The 21,837-nt window shown below is 38.1% G+C and overlaps 1 protein-coding gene across 14 annotated transcripts in view; it reads left to right on the top strand.

The window, feature by feature from the left end:
- The window catches only part of PBRM1 (polybromo 1), a 66,834-nt gene that overhangs the window by 24,590 nt on the left and 20,407 nt on the right, over positions 1-21,837 (top strand). For all 14 annotated transcript variants that reach the window (XM_074879490.1, XM_074879495.1, XM_074879500.1 and 11 more), the window contains 12 exons: positions 4,357-4,498; positions 5,083-5,180; positions 8,183-8,459; positions 9,530-9,635; positions 10,885-11,527; positions 12,391-12,602; positions 13,710-13,895; positions 16,594-16,751; positions 17,727-17,993; positions 19,391-19,536; positions 19,858-20,015; positions 20,660-20,843. In XM_074879490.1, coding sequence (XP_074735591.1) covers positions 4,357-4,498; positions 5,083-5,180; positions 8,183-8,459; positions 9,530-9,635; positions 10,885-11,527; positions 12,391-12,602; positions 13,710-13,895; positions 16,594-16,751; positions 17,727-17,993; positions 19,391-19,536; positions 19,858-20,015; positions 20,660-20,843 — 2,577 coding nt within the window. The remainder of the gene's footprint in view (positions 1-4,356; positions 4,499-5,082; positions 5,181-8,182; positions 8,460-9,529; positions 9,636-10,884; positions 11,528-12,390; positions 12,603-13,709; positions 13,896-16,593; positions 16,752-17,726; positions 17,994-19,390; positions 19,537-19,857; positions 20,016-20,659; positions 20,844-21,837) is intronic.

The following is a 21,837-nucleotide window of genomic DNA, read 5'->3' as shown; positions in this document are numbered from 1 at the left end:
ATTAATCATGCTATTGTTTACTGACATCGAGTGCATTGAAGAGGATGGTAAGCCAGGAGGTTATTTGCAGACTAGAACAGTATTACTTTTATGCCTGTGCATTTTTCATTCTTCATATGTGTTTTTGGAGGTTGTCTATCTTTCCAAACCGTATGGGCCAAGTCTTGATTTTTACTTTTGTGTCAGGCCTTTCATGAATACAGCTGTGAATGTAGGTTGTTAGCTTAAAATCAGGTGGCCTGCACGTTGATTATTTGGTTGTGGATGAGCAAGTGCTGATAGAAGCAAGATATTATTTCCTGGTAAGATAATTTGAATGATAGCTCATCCTTCCTTTTTAAGACAGTGTTTCCTCTTCCTCTTGTCTTCTGGCTCTAGGTTAAGATTTAAAGGAGTAGGATATAATTAGGCTGCTTTTCTTCACTTGTGAGATATTGGCAGGGTCCTCGCCTACTCCATCAGCCTAAAGATTCTGTTTCTACAGGGTCACAAGAGAGCAGAGAATCAGCGCACGTAGAATGGTATATTTAAGACTAATGGCAACTTAGTATGTTTTTCCTGCTTTTTGGTGCTTCAGGGTTCATCTGCTACATTGTAATGTTCATAGGTCACTGCCTAGATACACACAGATGAAGTTAGTGTGGGATGCCAAGGCTATGTGGAGTCAGTGGTATATTTTTAGGTGAAGCATTTGATAGTAGTGTTCTGGGGTCTGCATGAGCTACCTCTCTGTCTCTGGGAGAAGAGGTTAAAGCAAATCCCAGATTTGTTAGTGTCACATGGCTTGGGATCTGCTGATATGAAGAGTCACCAATTTCTTTTACCATATCATGAAATCGTACAGGACGGATTTAGCATTCTCTTTGTAAAAAGAAAATTGTTGCAGGCAGGATATATTCCCTAGGAAACACTATTGCCTTGCTTGTTCTGCCTGCAGCTTGTTTTGAATTTGTTCTGCTTCAGAGGATATGGCAAATTCCCCCTTTCCTCAGTTCAATAAAACTGTCCCCTAAACATACAGAATTTGATTGATCAGGATCAGGATCTGTTACTAAACAGTAAATCTGATTTATAGTATCATGCTGACAGTGTAACTTCATAGATTCTGAATTTACAGGTGATAAGGATATACAGTTTTCTGTTGGCTATGGCATATCAGCGATATGGTCATTCATCTTGAGTTTTTCAGTCAATGTAATCCTAGACCTTCTGTGATTCTTTCAGCTTTAAGTTGGATACAGAACAACTCCAAATAAAGAGAAGTAGTACCAAGTGATAGCAGGGAGAAACAATTTGCGTTGAAGAAGTAGTACTTCAATTAAGATGTCCTTTAGGTTACTCTTCCAGAAAGCTGCATCCAGACCTCATGCAACAGCAATCAAAATGTGAACTTACAATTCTGTAATTCTAATTTGGTAATTAATTGGAAGACTAGATACTTTTACAGTTTTTATTCTTCCTGCTGTCCAGTCTCTCAAAACTTGTTTAAGTTCTCTGGCAGAGGGCAAACATTCCTGAGTTGCACAAGAATGTTTCTAAACTACATGCTACTAAAATTTAAGCAAAATTTGAGCCAGGAGTTGAAAAGCAGGAACGCTGCATGCAGACTGGCTTACTTTCAAGATCTACTTTGCAGTTTATCCTCTTCTGAGGACTTTATCCCAGCTTGGTTGTTAAGAATTCTGATTTTCTTGCCCTCCAGCAACTGTCTTTATCAGTAAAAAACATTGAGAGATTTTCTTAAGCATTTACTATTCAAATCTAAAGCAGTTGTGGTAGTATTCACTTTATTAGATCCTTAGTTAGAGCCTAATTCTGCAAATTTGTCAGTATGAGTTGTCACTTGGAAACAAATTACGCTGATGGGGTCTACACCGGGAGAAAAAAGTCTGTTGGTCAGCATTTCTCTCCAGTGCTGCTCCTTAATTGATTTCTACACAGGACTTGTTTCTTGATTTTTTTTTTTTTTTTAAAGGTTCTGATTATTTTTTTTTTTTATGTTCTTAATCTCTAAAGTAGTTTAGCTGACTTGGGTACCTTTTTCTAAGATGTAGAATTGCCCTTAGACATTATTTTTGTTTTCCATTAGTCCTTTGAAAATTTGAATCTATTTTATAAACATCTGTAATAACATCAGTAAACAAGAAGATTATTGCTTGTTTACACACTTAATTACCCTATGTGCCTTGACAAATTAGAATGTTCTTAAATAATTCTGTTTTGAAAAAATTAAAACTAACTTTTGATGTTTTTGATAAATATGAGCTTATTAGTTGGGGTTTTTGATGCAAGCTTTTTAAGCCTTTCTATTCCATGTTTTCTTGAGTATTCCCTTAATGATGCTTTTGTAACACCAACAAGTGTTTGTGTGCTGAAGTCCTGTAATTGCTTGCCAATATTTTTGTCAGACTACAAGAATTAATTACATATGTTTTACTCTATAGATTTTTCTTTCTGTACCAGAGAGTGTTCAGGTTAGCTGGAGGTGATGTAAGGTGGCCTGTAGTGTTTGTTACCAGACGGTGGCAAGAGCATGAAGTAGAATCAGTGTTTACATCCTCAGTAGTTACAAGCCTGTGCATCATATGCTAGTGGTTTAGGGCAAAATAATCCTGAATTTAATGGGCTTTTTATTTTGGTTTTGACTTTTTTAATACCAGTCACATATTCCTTAACCTATGCAAATAATTGTTGCTAGAGTTTTACAAGGTAGAAATGGAGGCTGACTTTGCCTTTTCTTCATGGGAATTTAATTGGTACCCAAACTCTTTTGCTTTTGAGGGTGGGTGGGTGTGTTTGGGGTTTTATTATTATTTGTATTTTTTACTAATCTAATGAAAGTTATATTGGTAACTCTCCTTTTTTTGGAATTCCAGAGTGAGTGAAGCTAACAGGAAAACTTTTCAATTATCTGTTGTTTCAGTTGGAAACACTGGAAATAATCTAAAAGTATGCATAAAGGTTTGCAAGATACTGATGTCTTAAAGTGTTAAAAAAGATACATGAACCTAAAATGGTTTGGTTTAAACGAGAACAGCAACGAGTAATTTTCTCCACGTCTTACATTTAGGATATTTGTCCAAAATTGTTTTTTGCTTTTCTCATAGTCTTTGAGGAGACACTAGTTCTTCAGATCTGAAAGAAATTTAAAAATCCACTACATTTCAGTAAGGCGTATGCAGCTGCCATCCTGGCAACATGTAGTCAGTTGGATATCTCCTGCAAAATGTATTTCCATCGTGACAGCTTTATAGACAGGTGTGCACTTCTCAGTAGTTTTTAGAGCAGTTTCAGCTCTGTGCCACGTTTAATCCAACTGTGACTTCCTCATCCTTGGCTGACTAGTGAAGAGTCCTGTTTAACACAAGTTGAACACTGTTACTCTTTGTTCGCTGGTTCAGCTGTAACGTCACACTGGCAGGTAAGGTTTGGGCCTAAAAGCTACTATATTAAATTTATTTTGTTGTAGTGCTTATGCTCCATCAGGCAGGCTCGTGTTCAGCTAGATGCTGTAGAAAGCAGAACAGGTTTAAAGGCGGTGCGTAACCGGTGGATGTGACAGACAAGCGGGTGAGGAAGGAGATATGAAGGAGGATGAGTGCATTTTGCAGTTGTGATAGGGTTTGGTTTTTGTGTTGTTGCAGATTACTGTTTTCTGTTGTGTTTAATGAGGTGTTGGAAGGTTTAAAAGAGTTGGCTAGAACATTCACCACTTGTGCAGGGAAATACGAGAAAACACATTAAGTTATTGGCAAACTTAGTGCACTGATTCATCCGTTTAGCATATGAAAAATGACTTTTTTTTTGTCGTTAGTCCTTTTCTAACTGTTTTCATATGACGTGCGCTTTGCGGATAACACCAATCAACAACTAGGTGGTTTTAAGAGAAGGCAAAAATTGAAGGGAGATAACATGAGTGTTGGGCGCTTTCGTTTCTCACTGAAGATGAGTGGAATTGATGTGTCGGGAAGGCAGTGTTCGTGGCTGTGTGGAGCTAAACCCATCGCATTGACATCATACCCAGGCCCTACAGGTCACAGCTGAGGTGTGCTGGAGTCATCTCAGCAGGCTGTGCTTCTGCCTCATCTGTACCACATCTTGTATGAAAACAGGACTTCGGTCTGCTCAACTTTAAAGAGGGCAGCTTTCACAATTATTAAAGTAATTCTTTAAGAGGAGGTATGTTTCCCTAACATAGTTACAATTGAAAGATGTTACTGCAGCATCAGAAAAAGAAAACACATTCCTGTAATTAGAGCTCTTTGGATATTGATTTATTGTGAAAATTAAAATGTTAAGGAACTGTTTTGCAATGTGTAACTTGTGAAATACCTGTTTGGTATTTCTCTTTTGTAGAACCAAGCTGAAGAACCATGAATATGAAACTTTAGATCAGTTGGAGGCTGATCTGAACTTGATGTTTGAAAATGCCAAGCGCTACAATGTTCCCAATTCTGCCATCTATAAAAGAGTGCTGAAAATGCAGCAGGTTATGCAGGTATGTGGAGTAGAACAATAAAAAGGATATAACTTCACACATGAATTTATTTTCCTAATGAATATTTTTCCAAAATAATTTTTAACTAGACCTGTATTTGCAGGAGTATTTTCTTGCTTGGGGGAAGTATGGGAATGAAGAGCATCATAGGGTGATTTTTCTTCAGCACACCTGCTGCCTTATGTGATTTCTTTTGGTCACTTTTATTCCTTACTATGACTCTTAACCAAATTAAGTTGTGCGGAAATCAATGATGTGGGGTTTTTTTTAGGGCTTGCAGGTAATTGGAGGATGCTAAAACACTTCAGATTTCGTGGAGTGTTCCAGCTAAGTGCTGCTGTCTGAAATGGCTTTGTTTTCAAATTTGTTCCTCAAAATTTTTTCTGACAGTTAAAAAGAATTATACTGCTATTTTATGTTGGCCATCTTACATTAAATAAATCACTGGAAATATTTTGATAGTGGTTTAGTCTCAAAACCTGTAGTTGCATCTTTTGTTGTGCATCTGTTCTGTTCTGATATTTAATACTGTTCTGGAGATGTCCAACAGTGAGTTTGGCTTCAGGGATTTGTTATTTTTTCAGGCAAAGAAGAAGGAGCTTGCTAGGAGAGATGACATTGAGGATGGGGACAGTATGATTTCTTCAGCTACATCTGATACTGGAAGCTCAAAAAGGAAAAGGTACACACTTCTGTAGTTCCTGCAGACCATGACATTGCTAAATCTTTTATTTGTTAAAGAGAATATTAAGCCATGGTTTTTAGCATGTGTGCAAGGATTTGTAATTCTGAAACTTAACCTCAATAAGTGTTGGTTCTAATTGATTCAATACTATTTGCTGACTTCTATTTTCCTTTTTTGGCCATTAGTTGGCAGTTGTCAACATAACTGGTTCCGTAAGTGAGACACAGACAATGTAGTTGCATGAATTAGGTGATCTTGTCAGTGGATTTCAGGATTTTTATCTGTGGGGTGTTTTTTTTTTTTAGCCTGGTGTGTGGACTGTCTTCACAGGTTGTTAGCAATTATTATTTCTTCACTACTACTTCTCCAATATATGACTGTTTATGTAGTTTGGGTAGCAATTTCAGAATATAATTAAAGTTAACAGTATGGTTGAATAAATTTTTTGAAAGTTTATAGTATTGGTCTATGAATATCTTTATTTGGCATAATGTTTTCATTTTTCATGACCTGAACTCTGCTTGATGAGTTTTCATCATTCATGTTAGAGGACTGCTTCTCTCTGCCTTCTGAATTTGCACTCTTTGGTTACTTACCTGTCAGCAGCTGGGCCAAAGAGGGTATTTGACAAATAGATAAACTGAGTATAATAGGTTGATTATTTACTGTAATGTAAACAAAATTCACAATGATTTAAAATATACTCTTTTAGTGAGCAGTAGTGATGGTTTATGGAAAGTATTCTGTAACGGGGATAGCTGTTGTGTAATTAATACTGGTGATGCATCTCACTCCAGCAAGGGATAGTTTCTCTAGTCTGCCTCATGGTATCATTTGAAACAAGTTCCAACTTCTGGTAATATTATTGCAATAGTAGCAACTGCCAGTGTAAAACTGTAATTCAGCATCTTTCTTTGGTGTTGATCGTGACTTTCAGCTTCCTGTATCTTTAGTTCTTTGTTTTGTCAAAGTAAAAAGCAGTTGTGGAGGGAGGAAGGGAGTGGAATAAAGCATCAGCAAAGATTCACTTACGAGCAGTCAGGTAAGTGCAGCAATGTACACTCATAAAAAATCTGCAGAGATAAAATGTTAACGTGGATTTAGGAGGTGGTACAGTCTAGGGGTGGCAGGAAGAAGAAAGGTAGTGGAACAGTAGGACAGACCTCAGTACCAAGTGAAGATCAGGAAGGAACAAATAGCGAAAATTGCTAGTTTTGTGAACTTCAGATTCAAAGAGAAATACTAACCTAATCAAGCAAGTCATACTATTATCAGTGTCCTTTTAACCCCATGTTGCTTTTGATCACCTTGGGCAAGAGAATACTGCAATGCTTTAAAAAAAAAAAAATCTGTCAGGCCTTGTCATCTAAGAACAGTAAAGGGGAAAAAGTTGTCTTCGTATGTAAGGGAAATCAAAATGGTTTTATTTTCTTCATGCCTGAAGAGAACCTGAAAATGCTTTTGATGTTGACAGTTCAATAGTTGTTATCAGTCTCACTTGCTGAATGATAGGAAGTAAAAGAAGATTGTAAATGCTGCTGACAATAGAAGTGAAGCACTGAGGAATTCCAAAATGTGGCTGAAAAAGGAAACTAATAACCCAGGCAAAATTCATAGAAAGTTGTTAGAATGCCCCCTTTTATGTATCAGATACATGACCTGAATCTTGAGTATTGGCAGGCTTTTTACTATTTCTGCTTTGGTTTTGCTTTACCTACTTTCATTGAACTAAATGTTAAAACTGGAAATGTGTTAAAATGTGGAATTTGGTAGCATATCTTGTTCTGGCTTTGCTCATCTGCTTGTGTGAACCACTAACTAAGAGTTTCCAGCAGTGAAGATAATGCAGAAAAAAAGTTTTTAACCTATAGAAGATACATTTTGAATTTTCTCACATGTTGTGACATAAATTTTCATTAGTTATTTTGCTGACCTCACCAAGGAGCAAGAGGTGTCTGAGGCCTGATGCTATGCTGCATTAGATATATTTTAAATGTAGGAGGAAAAGATGGAAATGATGGAATATTATGGAAATGATGGAAAATCTGAGAAGCAGTTTGGTTTCTAGCAAGTTGTATAGTGATGTTTTGCACATTCTGGAAATGAAGATAGTTTTTGTTCTCATCTTTACAGCTAATATAGTCAAAGTTAGAACTACTTGAGTAAGTCTTACAGAGATGGCAATTTGGAAGCTGGTTTAAAGGTGCTTTGTAGAGAGTGCAGTTCTAAGTGCCACGGTATCTGAGCTGAGATTATACATCATTAACATAAGCTTTCCTCTCCCTTATCTGATTTGCTTATAGATCATGTAGATTTCTTGAGACAACCATAGTAGCTACACGCAGGATAACTATAGAGTTTGTGGTGTTAGCATGTACGTGGCCATTTTCTACCTGGGTTTGCAATTTTGGTGAGCATTATTGACTTATAACTTCATTTGGCTGTGGTTGACAGACATTTAAGCAATTCAGACCCTTCTTTTTACTGCATTCTTGATGTCCTTATTTTCTTGTATCTGGTACTGAAGAAGATACAGAATTACTCTGAGATAAGTAGCTCAAGTCTTTGATATTCTGTATTCAGCAGAGGTAGTCATGAAGATACTGGCTGAGGGGTTTTTCCCCTGAGGTCTTGGATTCAGATGCCTAAGTCCTGACCAGTTTTCTCTTCAGCTGGAAAGTGCTTAGAGCTCTTTTTGACCTTTGCACTTTTGAAAACTAATTATTTGTTTTACTCTGTAGAACACTTAAACTCAAGGTGAATGAGAGAAAAATCATATCTTAAATCTGGTTTCCTGTTTATTTAGCAGACTGCTGGTTATGATGATGTCATTATTTGCAAATGGACCTATGTCTTAGTGTTGGACTTCTTGCGTGTGTGTTTAGGTAGTTGTATTTTCATGGTAGAGGATAATATCATTTTGATATTGGTGTTGGAAATGGGGAAAAGAGCCTCTGACATTAATTTTTCCTTTTTTATTCTTCTCCTTAATCTAACAGTAAAAAGAATATACGAAAACAACGAATGAAGATCTTGTACAATGCAGTTCTGGAAGCTCGAGAACCAGGCACAGGCAGACGGCTCTGTGATCTGTTTATGGTTAAGCCATCCAAAAAGGACTATCCAGACTATTATAAAATCATCTTGGAGCCAATGGACTTGAAAATGATAGAACACAACATCCGCAACGATAAGTATGCAGGGGAAGAAGCCATGATTGAAGACATGAAGCTCATGTTCCGAAATGCAAGGCATTATAATGAGGAAGGCTCCCAGGTACTGTTTTCATTGTGCAGTCAGACTTACCTCTCTGCTTCTTTGCAGACGTATAAATTATGTTAGGGTGGGTTAGCTTTGACTGTTACTCACATCAGTTATGATAATTTTTATTGAACTAAAATAGAAATACGACTTTCTACTGATGTTTTAAATTCTTTGGCTGTAGTTATATAAACATGAAATGCAACACGCTCCTTTGCAAAGGTTAGGCTTACTGCCTGTTAGCTAAACTTGGTCCTCCACTACAAAGAATGTCAGCTGAATGTTTCCTAGTATGTTTTAAAAAAATAAGCTGGTTACTAAATTCTCATTATTCATCCTCAGTTAATCACATGAAGGTATTTGCACAGTGAATGGTTATCAGCATGTGATTTGGAGCTTAGAACCTCTGAGAAGGGATGTGTTGACAAGAAACCAGCTTTGTTTTCATGGAAGTGGAGAGTGTGGGAGATCAGACTAGAAGATCTGACTTGTTCAGCCTAACAAAAGGAGTCTGAAAGGAAAATGCTTTTCATTTACAAATATATTGTAGTGTGTTTCTATATTGTGATGTTTCTCAGCCAGCAAGCATGATGTTGTGGAACAGAGTGGTGGTAAGAAACCTCCAGCTATTTCTAATGAGGAACTTGATCAGCTACCGTACAGGATTTTATGATGAGGTGACGTTCACCGGAGTTGGATTTGAAGACCCACGAGGACTGTTCTAGTCCTTTGTACCTTGATGGAATCACAATTAGTTCAGGAGATCTTTCATTGCTCAGCAGAATGGTTTGATGAGAAAGTTGATAAGACAACTGCACCTTGCTGTTTTGTAGACTTTGGAATAGAAATGCAGCTTAATTGGATAATTTATTCAGGATTTATATCTCCCTGATTTAGATGGTGTTCATCAGTTCTGCTTACCTGTATAAGTCTATTAAAGGTGTACATTTGAGAAATGAGCCCTTGAGAATCAAGTAGTTCGTTTTGCATTCAGCTTTTTCAAACTAACCTTTAAATGTTTCCTGGGGGCTAGTTCTGAACTAAATACAGTAAACCTTGTTTTGTTTTTGGTTACTGATTAATAGGTATACAATGATGCCCATATGCTGGAAAAGATCCTTAAAGAAAAAAGGAAAGAACTGGGACCCCTGGCTGAAGATGATGATGTTGCATCCCCAAAACTAAAGCTAAGTAAGACAACCTTGTACATTGCTATGTCACATTTCAACGCTTCTGAAAACCCAGCAATACAGGTTAACAGATCTTCCCTTTAGAATAGAAGATGTGATCTGCAAAGTTACACTGACGTGTGAAGTAGAATTATATTTTCAAAATCAAGACAGCAATGGGGTGTTTATATGTGCATACAATAGAATTTAGTTGTTGCATATATCATTTTCTAAGAAAAGTAGCTTAGAATGAAGAAAGAAGATTTAGGAATAGGTTGGAATAACTGGCATTTAATCATGTGGGGTTATCCAAATGTTACATGCTGCATTATGTGCTCAGTAACACTTCACTAGCACACTTAATGTGTGCTGCTGGGATTGCTTACAAGTAAGGTGCTTCTCAAACTGAGTAAAGCTCTTAATTTCCCTGGTGAAATGTCTAGGATATCCACCGAATGATAAAAGAAATGTGAGCTTTATTTAGAAAATCATTGAAAGCCATGAAAAACACAGAAGTGAAATTTCCAACAATGTCACAGATTTGCTACTACTCAAATCTTATGTCCCCTTATATTAAGTGTTCGAAGTTTAGCAAACTGAGAAGCATAAAATCGCATAGAAAGGCTTAAAGAAAATAACTGCACACAGCCTTCTTGAAAATAGAAATGTGTAGCTCTTAGGTAAGGTACAGGCAGTAGAGAATTCACAGACAGAGACAGAGTAATAGACATCCTGAATTAATCAAAAAGCTAATCTGATTGATAATCCCATGGGAGGCTTTATTTTACATTTTACCTGCAATAATCCTCTCTAATTTGGCATAACCCTGTCATAAAGGAATCTGATAACATTTAGAATACTTAATTTTAGTGGTAGAAAAAACCCTGTGATGACTGGATTTTTAACGGCTGTAGAGAGCAATTCATGTAGAGCTAGTAAGACTAAATTGAATTTAGAGGAGTTATCAATAACATTAGGTAGGAAAAGATGTTTTCCATGCTTAAGTCTGAAGAGACCTTTGCCAGGTGGACCGCATAGTAACATACGATTCTGTGCTTGCCAGAAAATAACATTTAAAAAAAAAATATTCATACAGCTATGAAAAATAAAGGAAGCTGCAACTTGGAACGGGCTCCATGTTGTGAGTCTTCTGCTCGTACCATAAAGTGGTTCTTCTGTAAGCAATTCTCACGTGGAAGGGAGATGGTCAAGGAAGTGTGCAAGCTCTGGTTTTGTAAAGATTTTTTTCTTTTTTCTTTTTGTCTGCTTAGGTAGAAAAAGTGGCATTTCTCCTAAAAAGTCGAAATACATGACTCCAATGCAACAGAAATTGAATGAGGTGTATGAAGCAGTTAAGAATTACACAGATAAACGAGGCAGGCGACTGAGCGCCATCTTCTTGAGGCTGCCATCTCGGTCTGAACTTCCTGACTATTATGTAACCATTAAAAAGCCTGTTGACATGGAAAAGATCAGAAGTCATATGATGGCAAATAAATACCAGGATATTGATTCCATGGTAGAGGACTTTGTAATGATGTTCAATAACGCTTGCACGTATAACGAGCCAGAATCTTTGATTTATAAAGATGCCCTGGTCCTGCATAAAGTTTTGCTTGAAACTCGGCGAGAAATAGAAGGAGATGAGGATTCACATGTACCCAATGTCACTTTGCTAATTCAGGAACTTATCCATAACCTTTTTGTATCTGTTATGAGCCACCAGGATGATGAGGGCAGATGCTACAGTGACTCCTTAGCTGAGATTCCTGCTGTTGATCCCAACTTCCCAAATAAACCTCCTCTAACTTTTGATATTATCCGAAAAAATGTTGAAAATAATAGATATAGAAGATTGGACTTGTTCCAGGAGAATATGTTTGAGGTACTGGAGAGGGCAAGGAGAATGAACAGGTGAGCGAAGCCTTATTTTTCAGGTATTCTTTCTCTTATCACATGGGTTTAGCATGTTCACGTTAGACAAAGCCTGAAGTTTTTTTAAGGTGTTTGTTTTCCTTGATATGGGTGTTTAGGAAACTAAATCTCAAAAGCTCTATGAGGTCTTCAGTGGAATGTGTCCTTTCATTTAAAACCAAGGAAAATTTAGGTTTCTGCCTGAGATGATTTTTACGTTAATCTTGCAAAGGCACACCTCGTGAAAACCAGGTTTGTTCTAACTTTCAAATTGAAAAAATGAAGAGGAGGAGCTGTTCACTAACGGCTTGACTAGTGAATCACTCTTGAAGCCATCACAGTTGTATGAGTTATGGTAATACTGTGCAAAATCTATGAACACTTGCAACTTCTTGCAGTGCTTTACTTGAACTAGGTAGGGTACTTTGGGATATGCAGTTGAAATCTTGACTCTGAAGGAGAGGAGGTAAAAAATAGCATTAAAACATCTACTAACAGGAGTATGGGTAATTCAAATAAGTCAGTTTTCTTAATAATACTGTTACTACTTAAGTTTTTTGGAAGTTAACAGATTGCAGAGGTCCAGTCGCAGCTAGTTACCTTTCATTTTTCTGGTGTTTCAGGACTGGTGTATACAGAAATACTGGTTTTGGGGAAACTATAATAGAAACTGGTAGCAGAGTAGCAGGTGGAGCATAACTTGCCAGTGTCTGCTGCTGCTTATTATGAGTAAGCACAGAAATCTATTGGTAGAGTGAAGCTTTAGTTTTATCACTAAGTGGTGATTGATGGATATGTGTTTAGGATCCTGTTTGACTCTGCACAAACTATGTTTCTACCCTGTTGTATGTATTTTTGTACAGGACTGATTCGGAGATTTACGAGGATGCGGTCGAACTTCAACAGTTCTTCATTAAAATTCGAGATGAACTTTGTAAGAACGGAGAGATTCTTCTGTCACCTGCTCTCAGCTATACCACCAAGCATCTTCACAACGATGTAGAAAAGGAAAAGAAGGAAAAGCTGCCCAAAGAAATAGAGGAGGATAAGCTCAAAAGAGAGGAGGAGAAGAGAGGTAGCTACTTTCTTTTCATTAATTTTAAATGTGTTAATTGAAAAATATACATATGCATATGATGCATGCTCTGCTGTTGCTGCAGCTTTGCCTACTGAAGGGACCTTAATAGTCTGGTTGTCCACTAAGGGTCTTGTATTTTAAAGTTATGAGAGATTTATTTTATTTTATCCTTACCAGCCAGGCCAGATGGCTTTTAAGAAAGAGCTGTAGGTAGATACTAACCTTATGTAAACTCTTTAAACAGAACACACAGGGGTACCAGTAGTCTTATTTCAAGGATATTATAAAAGAAAACAATAGTTTTTTACTGTAGCTTTCTGCTGATAATAAACTTAGCCATGACTGTTCCAACTGACCTTTTAGTCATTTCCTTTTTAACAAATACTGGTTTCTTCATGCGCTGATGGTGTTGTCTACGATCATGCTTTTAACACTGTTAAAGAAATTATATTTAAGTAAGCCTTTTGCATTTCTTACTTGCCTACTGTGAGCATGAAGAGGAATGGGCAAGAAATCTACTGTAATGGTCCATTGTGTTTCACAGTTCCGGGCTGTTACTGTCCATGTAATCATTGTGGAGCATGTCTAGGGCTACGAATAAATCTCTCTAATTGCTCCTTTCCATGGATGGGAGCAGAGCTGTTAGCTCTTTGTTCTTGAATTCTAACATGGTTCATCTTCCCACATAGCACCTATGTCAGCAGCAGTAAAGTCTGGTTGCTGCAACCAGGCTCAGTATTATAAGGGGACAACAGCTGTGATGCCCTTTTTCTGTCTTCCTCTGAGAGCGAAAAACCCCAAAGAAAGCAAAACGTGCCTTTCTGAAGGCGTCTGAGCTCAGTGCTATCATTGAGTTCCTCCTCACTCACTGGGAGGGCTCAGTAAAAATCGGCTGAAGAAGGGAAACCCAACCTTCAGCAGCAGCAGTAGCAGAAAGGCTGGCAGCACAAAATACGCTGAAACCCTTCCTTCAGGCTGTAAGTCAGTGTCAGGGGGACGCATCAGGTATCATGTGGCACTTTGAACTCAGCATTCATATCAATAATCTTGGCTAGTGTGGAAATGTGGCATTACTAACATCGATTTTTCCCCTCTTGAAATAAGAAGCTGAAAAGAGTGAAGATTCTTCTGGATCAGCTGGGCTGTCAAGCTTGCATCGGACCTACAGCCAGGATTGCAGCTTCAAGAACAGCATGTATCATGTAGGAGATTATGTGTATGTGGAGCCTGCTGAAGCCAACTTGCAACCTCACATAGTCTGTATTGAGCGGCTGTGGGAAGATTCAGCTGGTAAGGATGTCTTTGCTATAGGAAAACAATATGGTGAAACTTCTTATCGCTATTTAAAACTTCCAATTTGAGCTTTTTCTGTGTAGATGTTATTTGCAGAAGTATGTGTGGACTGGTGAATATTTTGCTTGTTTCTGAGTTGCCTTATTACAAACAATATTACAAATACAAAGTTCTTGGATCAGCACACTCTTTTTTGTTGTTCATCTCTACCTATTCTCAAATCATAAGCATCCCAGAGAATAAGTGGGATGGGCTTCTTCTAATTTAGGCACAGAAGAACACATGGGTTTTTTCTGTGCTGAGAAATCTGAACCAAAGGTGGGCATGTTTAACTGGAAATGTTCCACAACACAGCTCAGTTTCAGAGCTTGCCTTTATTAAATTTCAGAATTGAGCTGAATCTTGCATTTCCTAGACCAAATCAAGCCATGACAGTACTATTTTGTTTTTTCTCATCAGTGATACCTTCTGTTTGCAGGAGGTACTTCTCTTAAGTATAAGGAAGAGTAGAGATAGGAGTATGAGAGAAGCATGGTGCACTCAGCAATCCTGGAAACCACAGAATCACAGAATCATCTAGGTTGGAAATGACCTTGAAGATCATCTAGTCCAACCGTTAACCTAGCACTGACAGATCCCAACTACACCAGATCCCTAAGTGCTATGTCGACTCTACTCTTAAACACCTCCAGGGATGGGGACTCCACCACCTCCCTGGGCAGCCCATTCCAATGCCTGACTACCCGTTCTGTAAAGAAATACTTCCTAATATCCAGTCTAAACCTTCCCTGGTGCAACTTGAGGCCGTTACCTCTTGTCCTATCACTTATTACTTGGTTAAAGAGACTCATCCCCAGCTCTCTGCACCCTCCTTTCCGGTAGTTGTAGAGGGCGATGAGGTCTCCCCTCAGCCTCCTCTTCTCCAGACTAAACACCCCCAGTTCCCTCAGCCGCTCCTCATACAACATGTGCTCCAGACCCTGCACCAGCTTCGTTGCCCTTCTCTGGACACGCTCGAGTCATTCAATGTCCTTTTTGTAGTGAGGGGCCCAAAACTGAACAGAGTAATCGAGGTGCAGCCTCACCAGTGCCGAGTACAGGGGCAAGATCGCTTCTCTGTCCCTGCTGGCCACGCTATTTTTGATACAAGCCAGGATACCATTGGCCTTCCTGGCCACCTGGTCACACTGCTGGCTCATGTTCAGCCGGCTGTCAGTCAACACCCCCAGGTCCCTCTCTGACTGGCAGCTCTCCAGCCACTCCTCCCCAAGCCTGTAGCGCTGCTGGGGGTTGTTGTGGCCCAAGTGCAGCACCCAGCATTTGGCCTTATTGAAACTCCTCCAGTTGGCCTTAGCCCATCGCTCCAGCCTGTCCAGGTCTCTCTGCAGAGCCTCCCTACCCTCGAGCAGATTAACACTCCCACCCAACTTGGTGTCATCTGCAAACTTACTGAGGGTGCACTCGATCCCCTCGTCTAGATCATCAGTAAAGATGTTAAACAGGAGTGGCCCCAAAACCGAGCCCTGGGGGACACCGCTTGTGACCGGGCGCCAACTGGATATAACTCCATTCACCACAGTTGCTGAGAACTGCAGTGGGTTATAGTGGAGTTAACCATTTTGGTTGTACTTTTTTCTAAAGGCATGGAATGATGTGTTACAAGGACAGATAAAAAAGACTGTGACTCTTCAATTTGGAGAGGAGAAATGTAAGGCAGGATATAATTAAGGTTTGCAGAATCATGAAGTGAGTAGATAAGGTGAATGCAGAAATACTGTTCAACAAATCCAGCAGTACTAGAGTTAGAGGGCACTCGCTGACACTAACAAATCAGATTAAAACACATGAAAGTGTTTGGCTTTTTAATGCAGTGGGTAGTGAGTCTCCAGGAGCTTGTGGATTATAATCAACAGGTTCAAAAACGTGTGAGACAAGTCTATGTACAACAGATCTAAATGAAATAATAAAGGGAATAACCAGCAAATAATAGCCCAATAAAGAGAATAGCTCTCTAACACCCCTAGTGCAATGACTGTAGAAGGAGTGGAATGAGTTATGGAGAGTGGCCAAGATCAAATGCGTTCTCCTAATAGCCTGTCCTGCTCACTCAGTTGGATGCAGTATATTGGGGTAGATGGGCCACTGGCCAGTTGGACCTTTCTTATGTTTGTTTGTGATGGAGAAAGTGAATAGCACTTTGTATTCTCGTTCAGTCTACAGGTTACAGACTTGCTTAGATTTAGAAAAATAGTATATATTTGTAACTTCTTTACAAATCATTGTTAACAATTTGAATTTCTCACAGTGTAACATGGAAGAAAGAGTTCCTAAAAAAACTTGAAACCAGTTACCCAAGGTTCTTCAAATAATCAGGTGATTGTTGTGTGGACTTTGAAGCCATTTCAAGGCCTGAAAGTCAAGATTTATAAATAAGAACTGATTCTTCCTTTATTTTTCTGAGTCAGGTTTTACTGGGGAAGAAAAAATTGGCAGGCTTTTTATGCAACCTGGTTTTCCTTACATGAAACTGTTAAGGAATCTTTTCCTGTTTTAAAACAATTTACTCTCAGGATAAATGACTATATGACTGTTTGGTTAGTCAGTCAATCTACAGTTGTTTTTTCTTGCTCATGCACTAGAGAATACATCATTTTACATTTTTTCCTCTTTCTTTCTCCCTTCTCTTTTTTTAAAGGAGAGAAATGGCTCTATGGCTGTTGGTTTTATCGACCAAATGAAACATTTCATCTTGCAACACGAAAATTCTTGGAGAAAGAAGTTTTTAAAAGTGACTATTACAATAAAGTTCCTGTTAGCAAAATTTTAGGCAAATGTGTGGTCATGTTTGTCAAGGTGAGAGACTGTTCAGACTAATTTGTTAAGCAAATAATATGTTCTCTGCTATTTTCTTGAAGAGCTGTAGACATTGTAACATAGAGATGTTCTACTAATACTTAAATAAAATAGGACTTGCTCCAGTGTACTGTTTGTATTCTTCATTTGCTTCATGAGATACATAGTTCACCCAAGTGATGGTGTTTCCTGGTGCTGGTTGGTTTGTAGAATCATATGCTTATTTGATAATTAATTAACTGGTTTTTCAGAGCATGTAGTAGAGAAATTGCAAGTAAATTCTTAAAGGTCCCATAAAAACATGTAGGTTTAGGTTTGATAGAGAGGGAGGCTTGAATGGCTTGGTAAAAGGATGAAGTCTTTTAGCTCTGTCTCAGGTTTGATTCCACATCATCCTTGTGCTGAGGATTTCTGGCTTATTTATGATTCCACATCATCCTTGTGCTGAGGATTTTTGGCTTGTTTGCAACGTACCTATCTTGACCTTTTTTGAAGGTAGTGTGTTTGTATGGAACAAAGTGCTACAGCTGCTGAGTACGTGAATGGGTATCACAGTCCCATATCAATGAGCATGGAGCTTACTTCCCCCTGCCCCACACCAAACTGTCCTCTTTCCTGTCCTCTTTCCAAGTCAAAGCTCAGAAATCTTGTAAAGGTGGGTTTAGGCTGCCGATCTTTACTTGTTAATATACTGTTTTTGTAAACAAATAAAACCTAACTTTTCTCACATGATAACCTGCACTGAATTTAGCTTCTTCTCTAAGGGTGGGATTTCTGCTTGTTTGCTTTTAATTTTAAATATAGCTTGGTTGCCAAACTGGAAGAAAAGAACTCAGCAGAAAGGCTTTATTAGTTTAAAACTGTTTCTGATAGAAACGTAGAAGAAAAGCAGGAAGCATGAGAGGGAGTTCACTGTGTGTCTGTGGGGTATGTGTGTGTTGCTGAAATATTTCATATTTTTTCTTCAATGTGCAGGAATATTTTAAATTGTGTCCTGAGAGCTTCAGAGATGAGGATGTCTATGTCTGCGAGTCACGTTATTCTGCAAAGACAAAATCTTTTAAAAAGATTAAACTGTGGACTATGCCTGTAAGCTCTGTAAGATTTGTCCCACGAGATGTGCCCCTGCCTGTAGTCCGTGTTGCTTCTGTGTTTGCTAATACAGACAAAGTAGATGAGGAGAAACATGCTGAAACATTGGAGGACAGTAAGGTGGGAGAAAGTATCCTTCATCTTGAAAAGGTATGTGAGATGGCAAATGGAACATCGATTATGCTTGACAGATAAAGAATTACAAAATATGAGTCCTCATGACATCTGTTTCACAGCATCTAGACACAATAAAATCTAAATAAATAATGTTTCTGTTATAAATTGTTATACACATTTGTAAATAAATATAAACAAAGTATAAATAGTCTAAACAGAAAATAAACTGTACATATTTGCTAGATTCTACAAATGCTTTCTTGTGATCATGTGAAGAGTTGGTGTGGTTTTTTTTACCACTTGGGAAAAGAAAATTACATTTTTACCCTAAAGCTTATCTTAAGCCTAAAGAATCAGTAGAACTAGAAGTCTAATTTTAGTTCATGGCAATACTGAAATGCTCTGTTATGTAGTATTTCAGTAAAATAGTCAGTAGCTATGCAGCAGTAAGCAATACGTAATATTCTGTTGTTTGTGACCTTTTTATGGTTGATAACTGAGTGGTTTATTGTCAAAATGCTTGAGAATATTTATGCCCAACATACTAGTAAAATGCTTTATTTTATTGTATTTAGAGTGATAAAAGAAATAAATAAAGGTATTAAATTCCATTAAATTGAATTAAATTTATCTAAAATAAATTCAGAGCCATAAAAAAGAAATGTAGAGTCATAAAATAAATCCACTTTTCATTGAGTTCTTTAACAGGACCTCAGAACAGAATACCCAGCATAGTCATTGTCAACTTTAATCAGACACTTAGTATATATTATTGTATTTATTCACATCATGACAAAAGAAGGAATTATTTCTACTGAGAGAATGAAAACTTGTAGCGTCTTTTCCTTCCCTATCCTGGGGAGATAGCCTGTGTTTTCATTGGCTTTCTGAAATCCTAGGCTAAAAAGTCAAATGAGGCACAATGTGAGTTTTGACTAAAAAGTAAGAAATTAAATAGGGCAAATGGTATGAATTTGCAATCAGTACATGGAGTGTTCTTATTATTGTATATGAGAGCTGAGGCATTAAATTTCTAAGTATGTTAACTTGGCCGTATGCTCAGTTCTTGCCTCTTAAGCATGTTATTGTGCTTTAAAGCAAACCATCAAAATAAGCTGACAAGGCTTGGCTTGGCCTGTTAACTTAGAAGCAGTAGAACAAAAAAGGGACCTGTAAAATACTGTTCTGGCACAATTACAGCTTTGTGAAATAGGAAAGCTTGTGACATACATGGAGGGTATCTTTGGCCTTGCTATTTCATTTTTAAATTTCAAGGCCCCTCACTTTTGCACGTGCAGCTCTATTTAGTGTTTAGCTATTACTGGTAATGTAAAGATGGAGCCAAGTCTTTTATTTGCACCTGGCATCTTTTTATTTGTGTGCTTGGTTTTCCTTCTTCCACAATTTTCTAAATGCATATTCTCCTGCAGGACAAAGAAGATGTTCCGGTAGAAATGTCCAATGGAGAACCTGGTTGCCATTACTTTGAACAGCTTTGCTACAATGATATGTGGCTTAAGGTTGGGGACTGTGTCTTCATAAAATCACATGGGTTAGTGCGACCTCGAGTAGGAAGGTAGGTGCAACTTCTTTATTTGCAGTTTGTGTCTATAAAAATAATTCGGACAAAAGACGGACTTGTTGCAAAAAGTATCAAAGAAAATGGGAAAAAAAAATCTTGTGAATGAAGCTAAATGTTAATGTCACAAGCTCTTAATAGGTTGAGGTAGAAGTTTAGCTGCCTAAAAAAAAGGTGATACAGTTTTACAGTTGGAATATGCTCTTCTTCTGTACTCGTTTTTTACTGACAGTTTCCCTGAACAACCTAGTGCATCCAGCTGTCTCATTTAGGAGGGATGGCCTTTCTTTTATGTCAGTGGTTTGGTTTTATTTCCAGAATTGAAAAGATGTGGGTGCGAGATGGAGCTGCATATTTCTTTGGTCCAATCTTTATACATCCTGAAGAAACTGAACATGAGCCAACTAAAATGTTCTACAAGAAGGAAGTGTTTTTAAGTAACTTGGAGGAGACCTGTCCGATGACTTGCATTTTGGGTGATTATTAACAACTTTAAATCCAATGGACTCTTTCTTTTCCTATACAGTCTGAAGTGATTTATAGCTATGTGTAGGCTTCATTCCAAGTATGTTTTTTTCATATTGCATGCAGGAGGAGAGATTATTCAGTCTATTTCTAATATGCATTCCTGTCTTTGGGACCTGTAGTGAGAATTTTCCCTATAAGGAAGCTTTCTTACAGTAAGGGAATTACATGTGAACATTGTCTGCAGCCAGAGAACAGAAAAGTCCATTATTCTCACTTATTGATGTAATTATTCCAGTATGTGTTACCTAGAAAGTCAGTCCAGATGGAGGTTGAAATTTGATTTGTTGCATAAGATGATTTTTGTAGTTACGATGCTGTGCTAGATATAGTTAACTGACTAGTGATCATGGGGTTTTGTTATTTTGCAGGTTTTCTCGTTCTTTAAAAAAATCCAAAAGCTGCATTAAGTTTGTGTAGGTTTCTCCTCAGTGGCATTATTTAAGAGGGATATCAATTGGTGTACTTTCCATGGTTGCATCAAATACCAGGAATCTTTCAGACTTACAAGATGGCAAAAACTTGAGTTTCCGTGCCTTTTGTAAAATGTCTGCAAGTGTGGCTGCCTTCTTACTCAGCTCTTTCATTTCTGCAGGAAAGTGTGTGGTTCTATCGTTCAAAGACTTCCTCTCCTGCAGACCAACAGAAATCTCTGAAAATGATGTTTTCCTTTGTGAGAGCCGCTACAATGAAAGCGACAAACAAATGAAGAAATTTAAGGGGCTGAAGAGGTTTTCACTCTCTGCAAAAGTTGTAGATGATGAAATATACTATTTTAGGTAAAAATGTGTTGGGAATGAGGGGGTCATCTGGCCACTCCTCTGTATTGTGGTGGACTGACTGGTTGGCAGCTAAGCCCCCACCCAGCCACTTGCTCACTTCCCCGCAGCGGGATGGGGGAGCCAATCAGAAGGGCAAAAGGAAGAACAACTCCTGGGTCAAGATAAAGACAGTTTAATATGTGAAGCAAAGCTGCATGTGCAAACAAAGCAAAATAAGGAATTAATTCACCACTTTCCATTGGCAGGCAGATGTTTAGCCATTTCTTGGAAAGCAGGGCCTCAGCATGCATAATGGTTACTTGGAAAGAAAAACACCATAACCCTGAATGTCCCCCTTCCTCCTCCTTTCCCCCAGCTTCTCTTGCTGGGCACAATGTCGTATGGCTTAGCTGTCCTCGTTGTCTCCCCTCCCAACTTATTGCACACCCCCAGCCTGCCTGCTGGGGTGCAGAGAGGGAAAAAGAAAAAGCCGTGATGATGTGCCAACACTGCATGGATATGTTATCAACGCTGTTGAGGTCACAAATCCAAAACACAGCACCGTATGGACTACTGCTGCTATGCAGAAAATGAACTCCATCCCAGCCATACCCAGTACATACTTAAAAGTCATAGTTGTAGCAGAAGCTGAATTTTGACTAATCACACTTTTGGGAGGAAGTCCAGATAACATGAGTCTTTCCACAGTCTTAATACCAGTGGATGTTTTCTTCTTCTTCTACTTTAGAAAAAGTCGTTACATTATTAGATTGGTAAATTCTCTTGGATGTTGTCAAAATACATAAATCTTCATTATGAATAACAAATAGCTTTCCAGTTGGTGAACATTGATATTAGTCAAAATACTAAGTTCTAACTTAAGTAAAATGTAAAATATAAGGAAGATGTGGTGTTAACTGCCTTCTATTGCAGAAATGAAGTATTTGCTGCATTGAAATCCCTAACTCATTAAAAAAAAAGTATATAAATCCTTCAAACAAGTGACTGAAAT

The sequence above is a fragment of the Strix uralensis genome, chromosome 10 (genome assembly GCF_047716275.1).
Source record: "Strix uralensis isolate ZFMK-TIS-50842 chromosome 10, bStrUra1, whole genome shotgun sequence".
Lineage (NCBI taxonomy): Eukaryota > Metazoa > Chordata > Aves > Strigiformes > Strigidae > Strix > Strix uralensis.
Note: the sequence above shows the minus strand (reverse complement) of the source record. Positions and strands in the feature narration are given on the sequence as shown.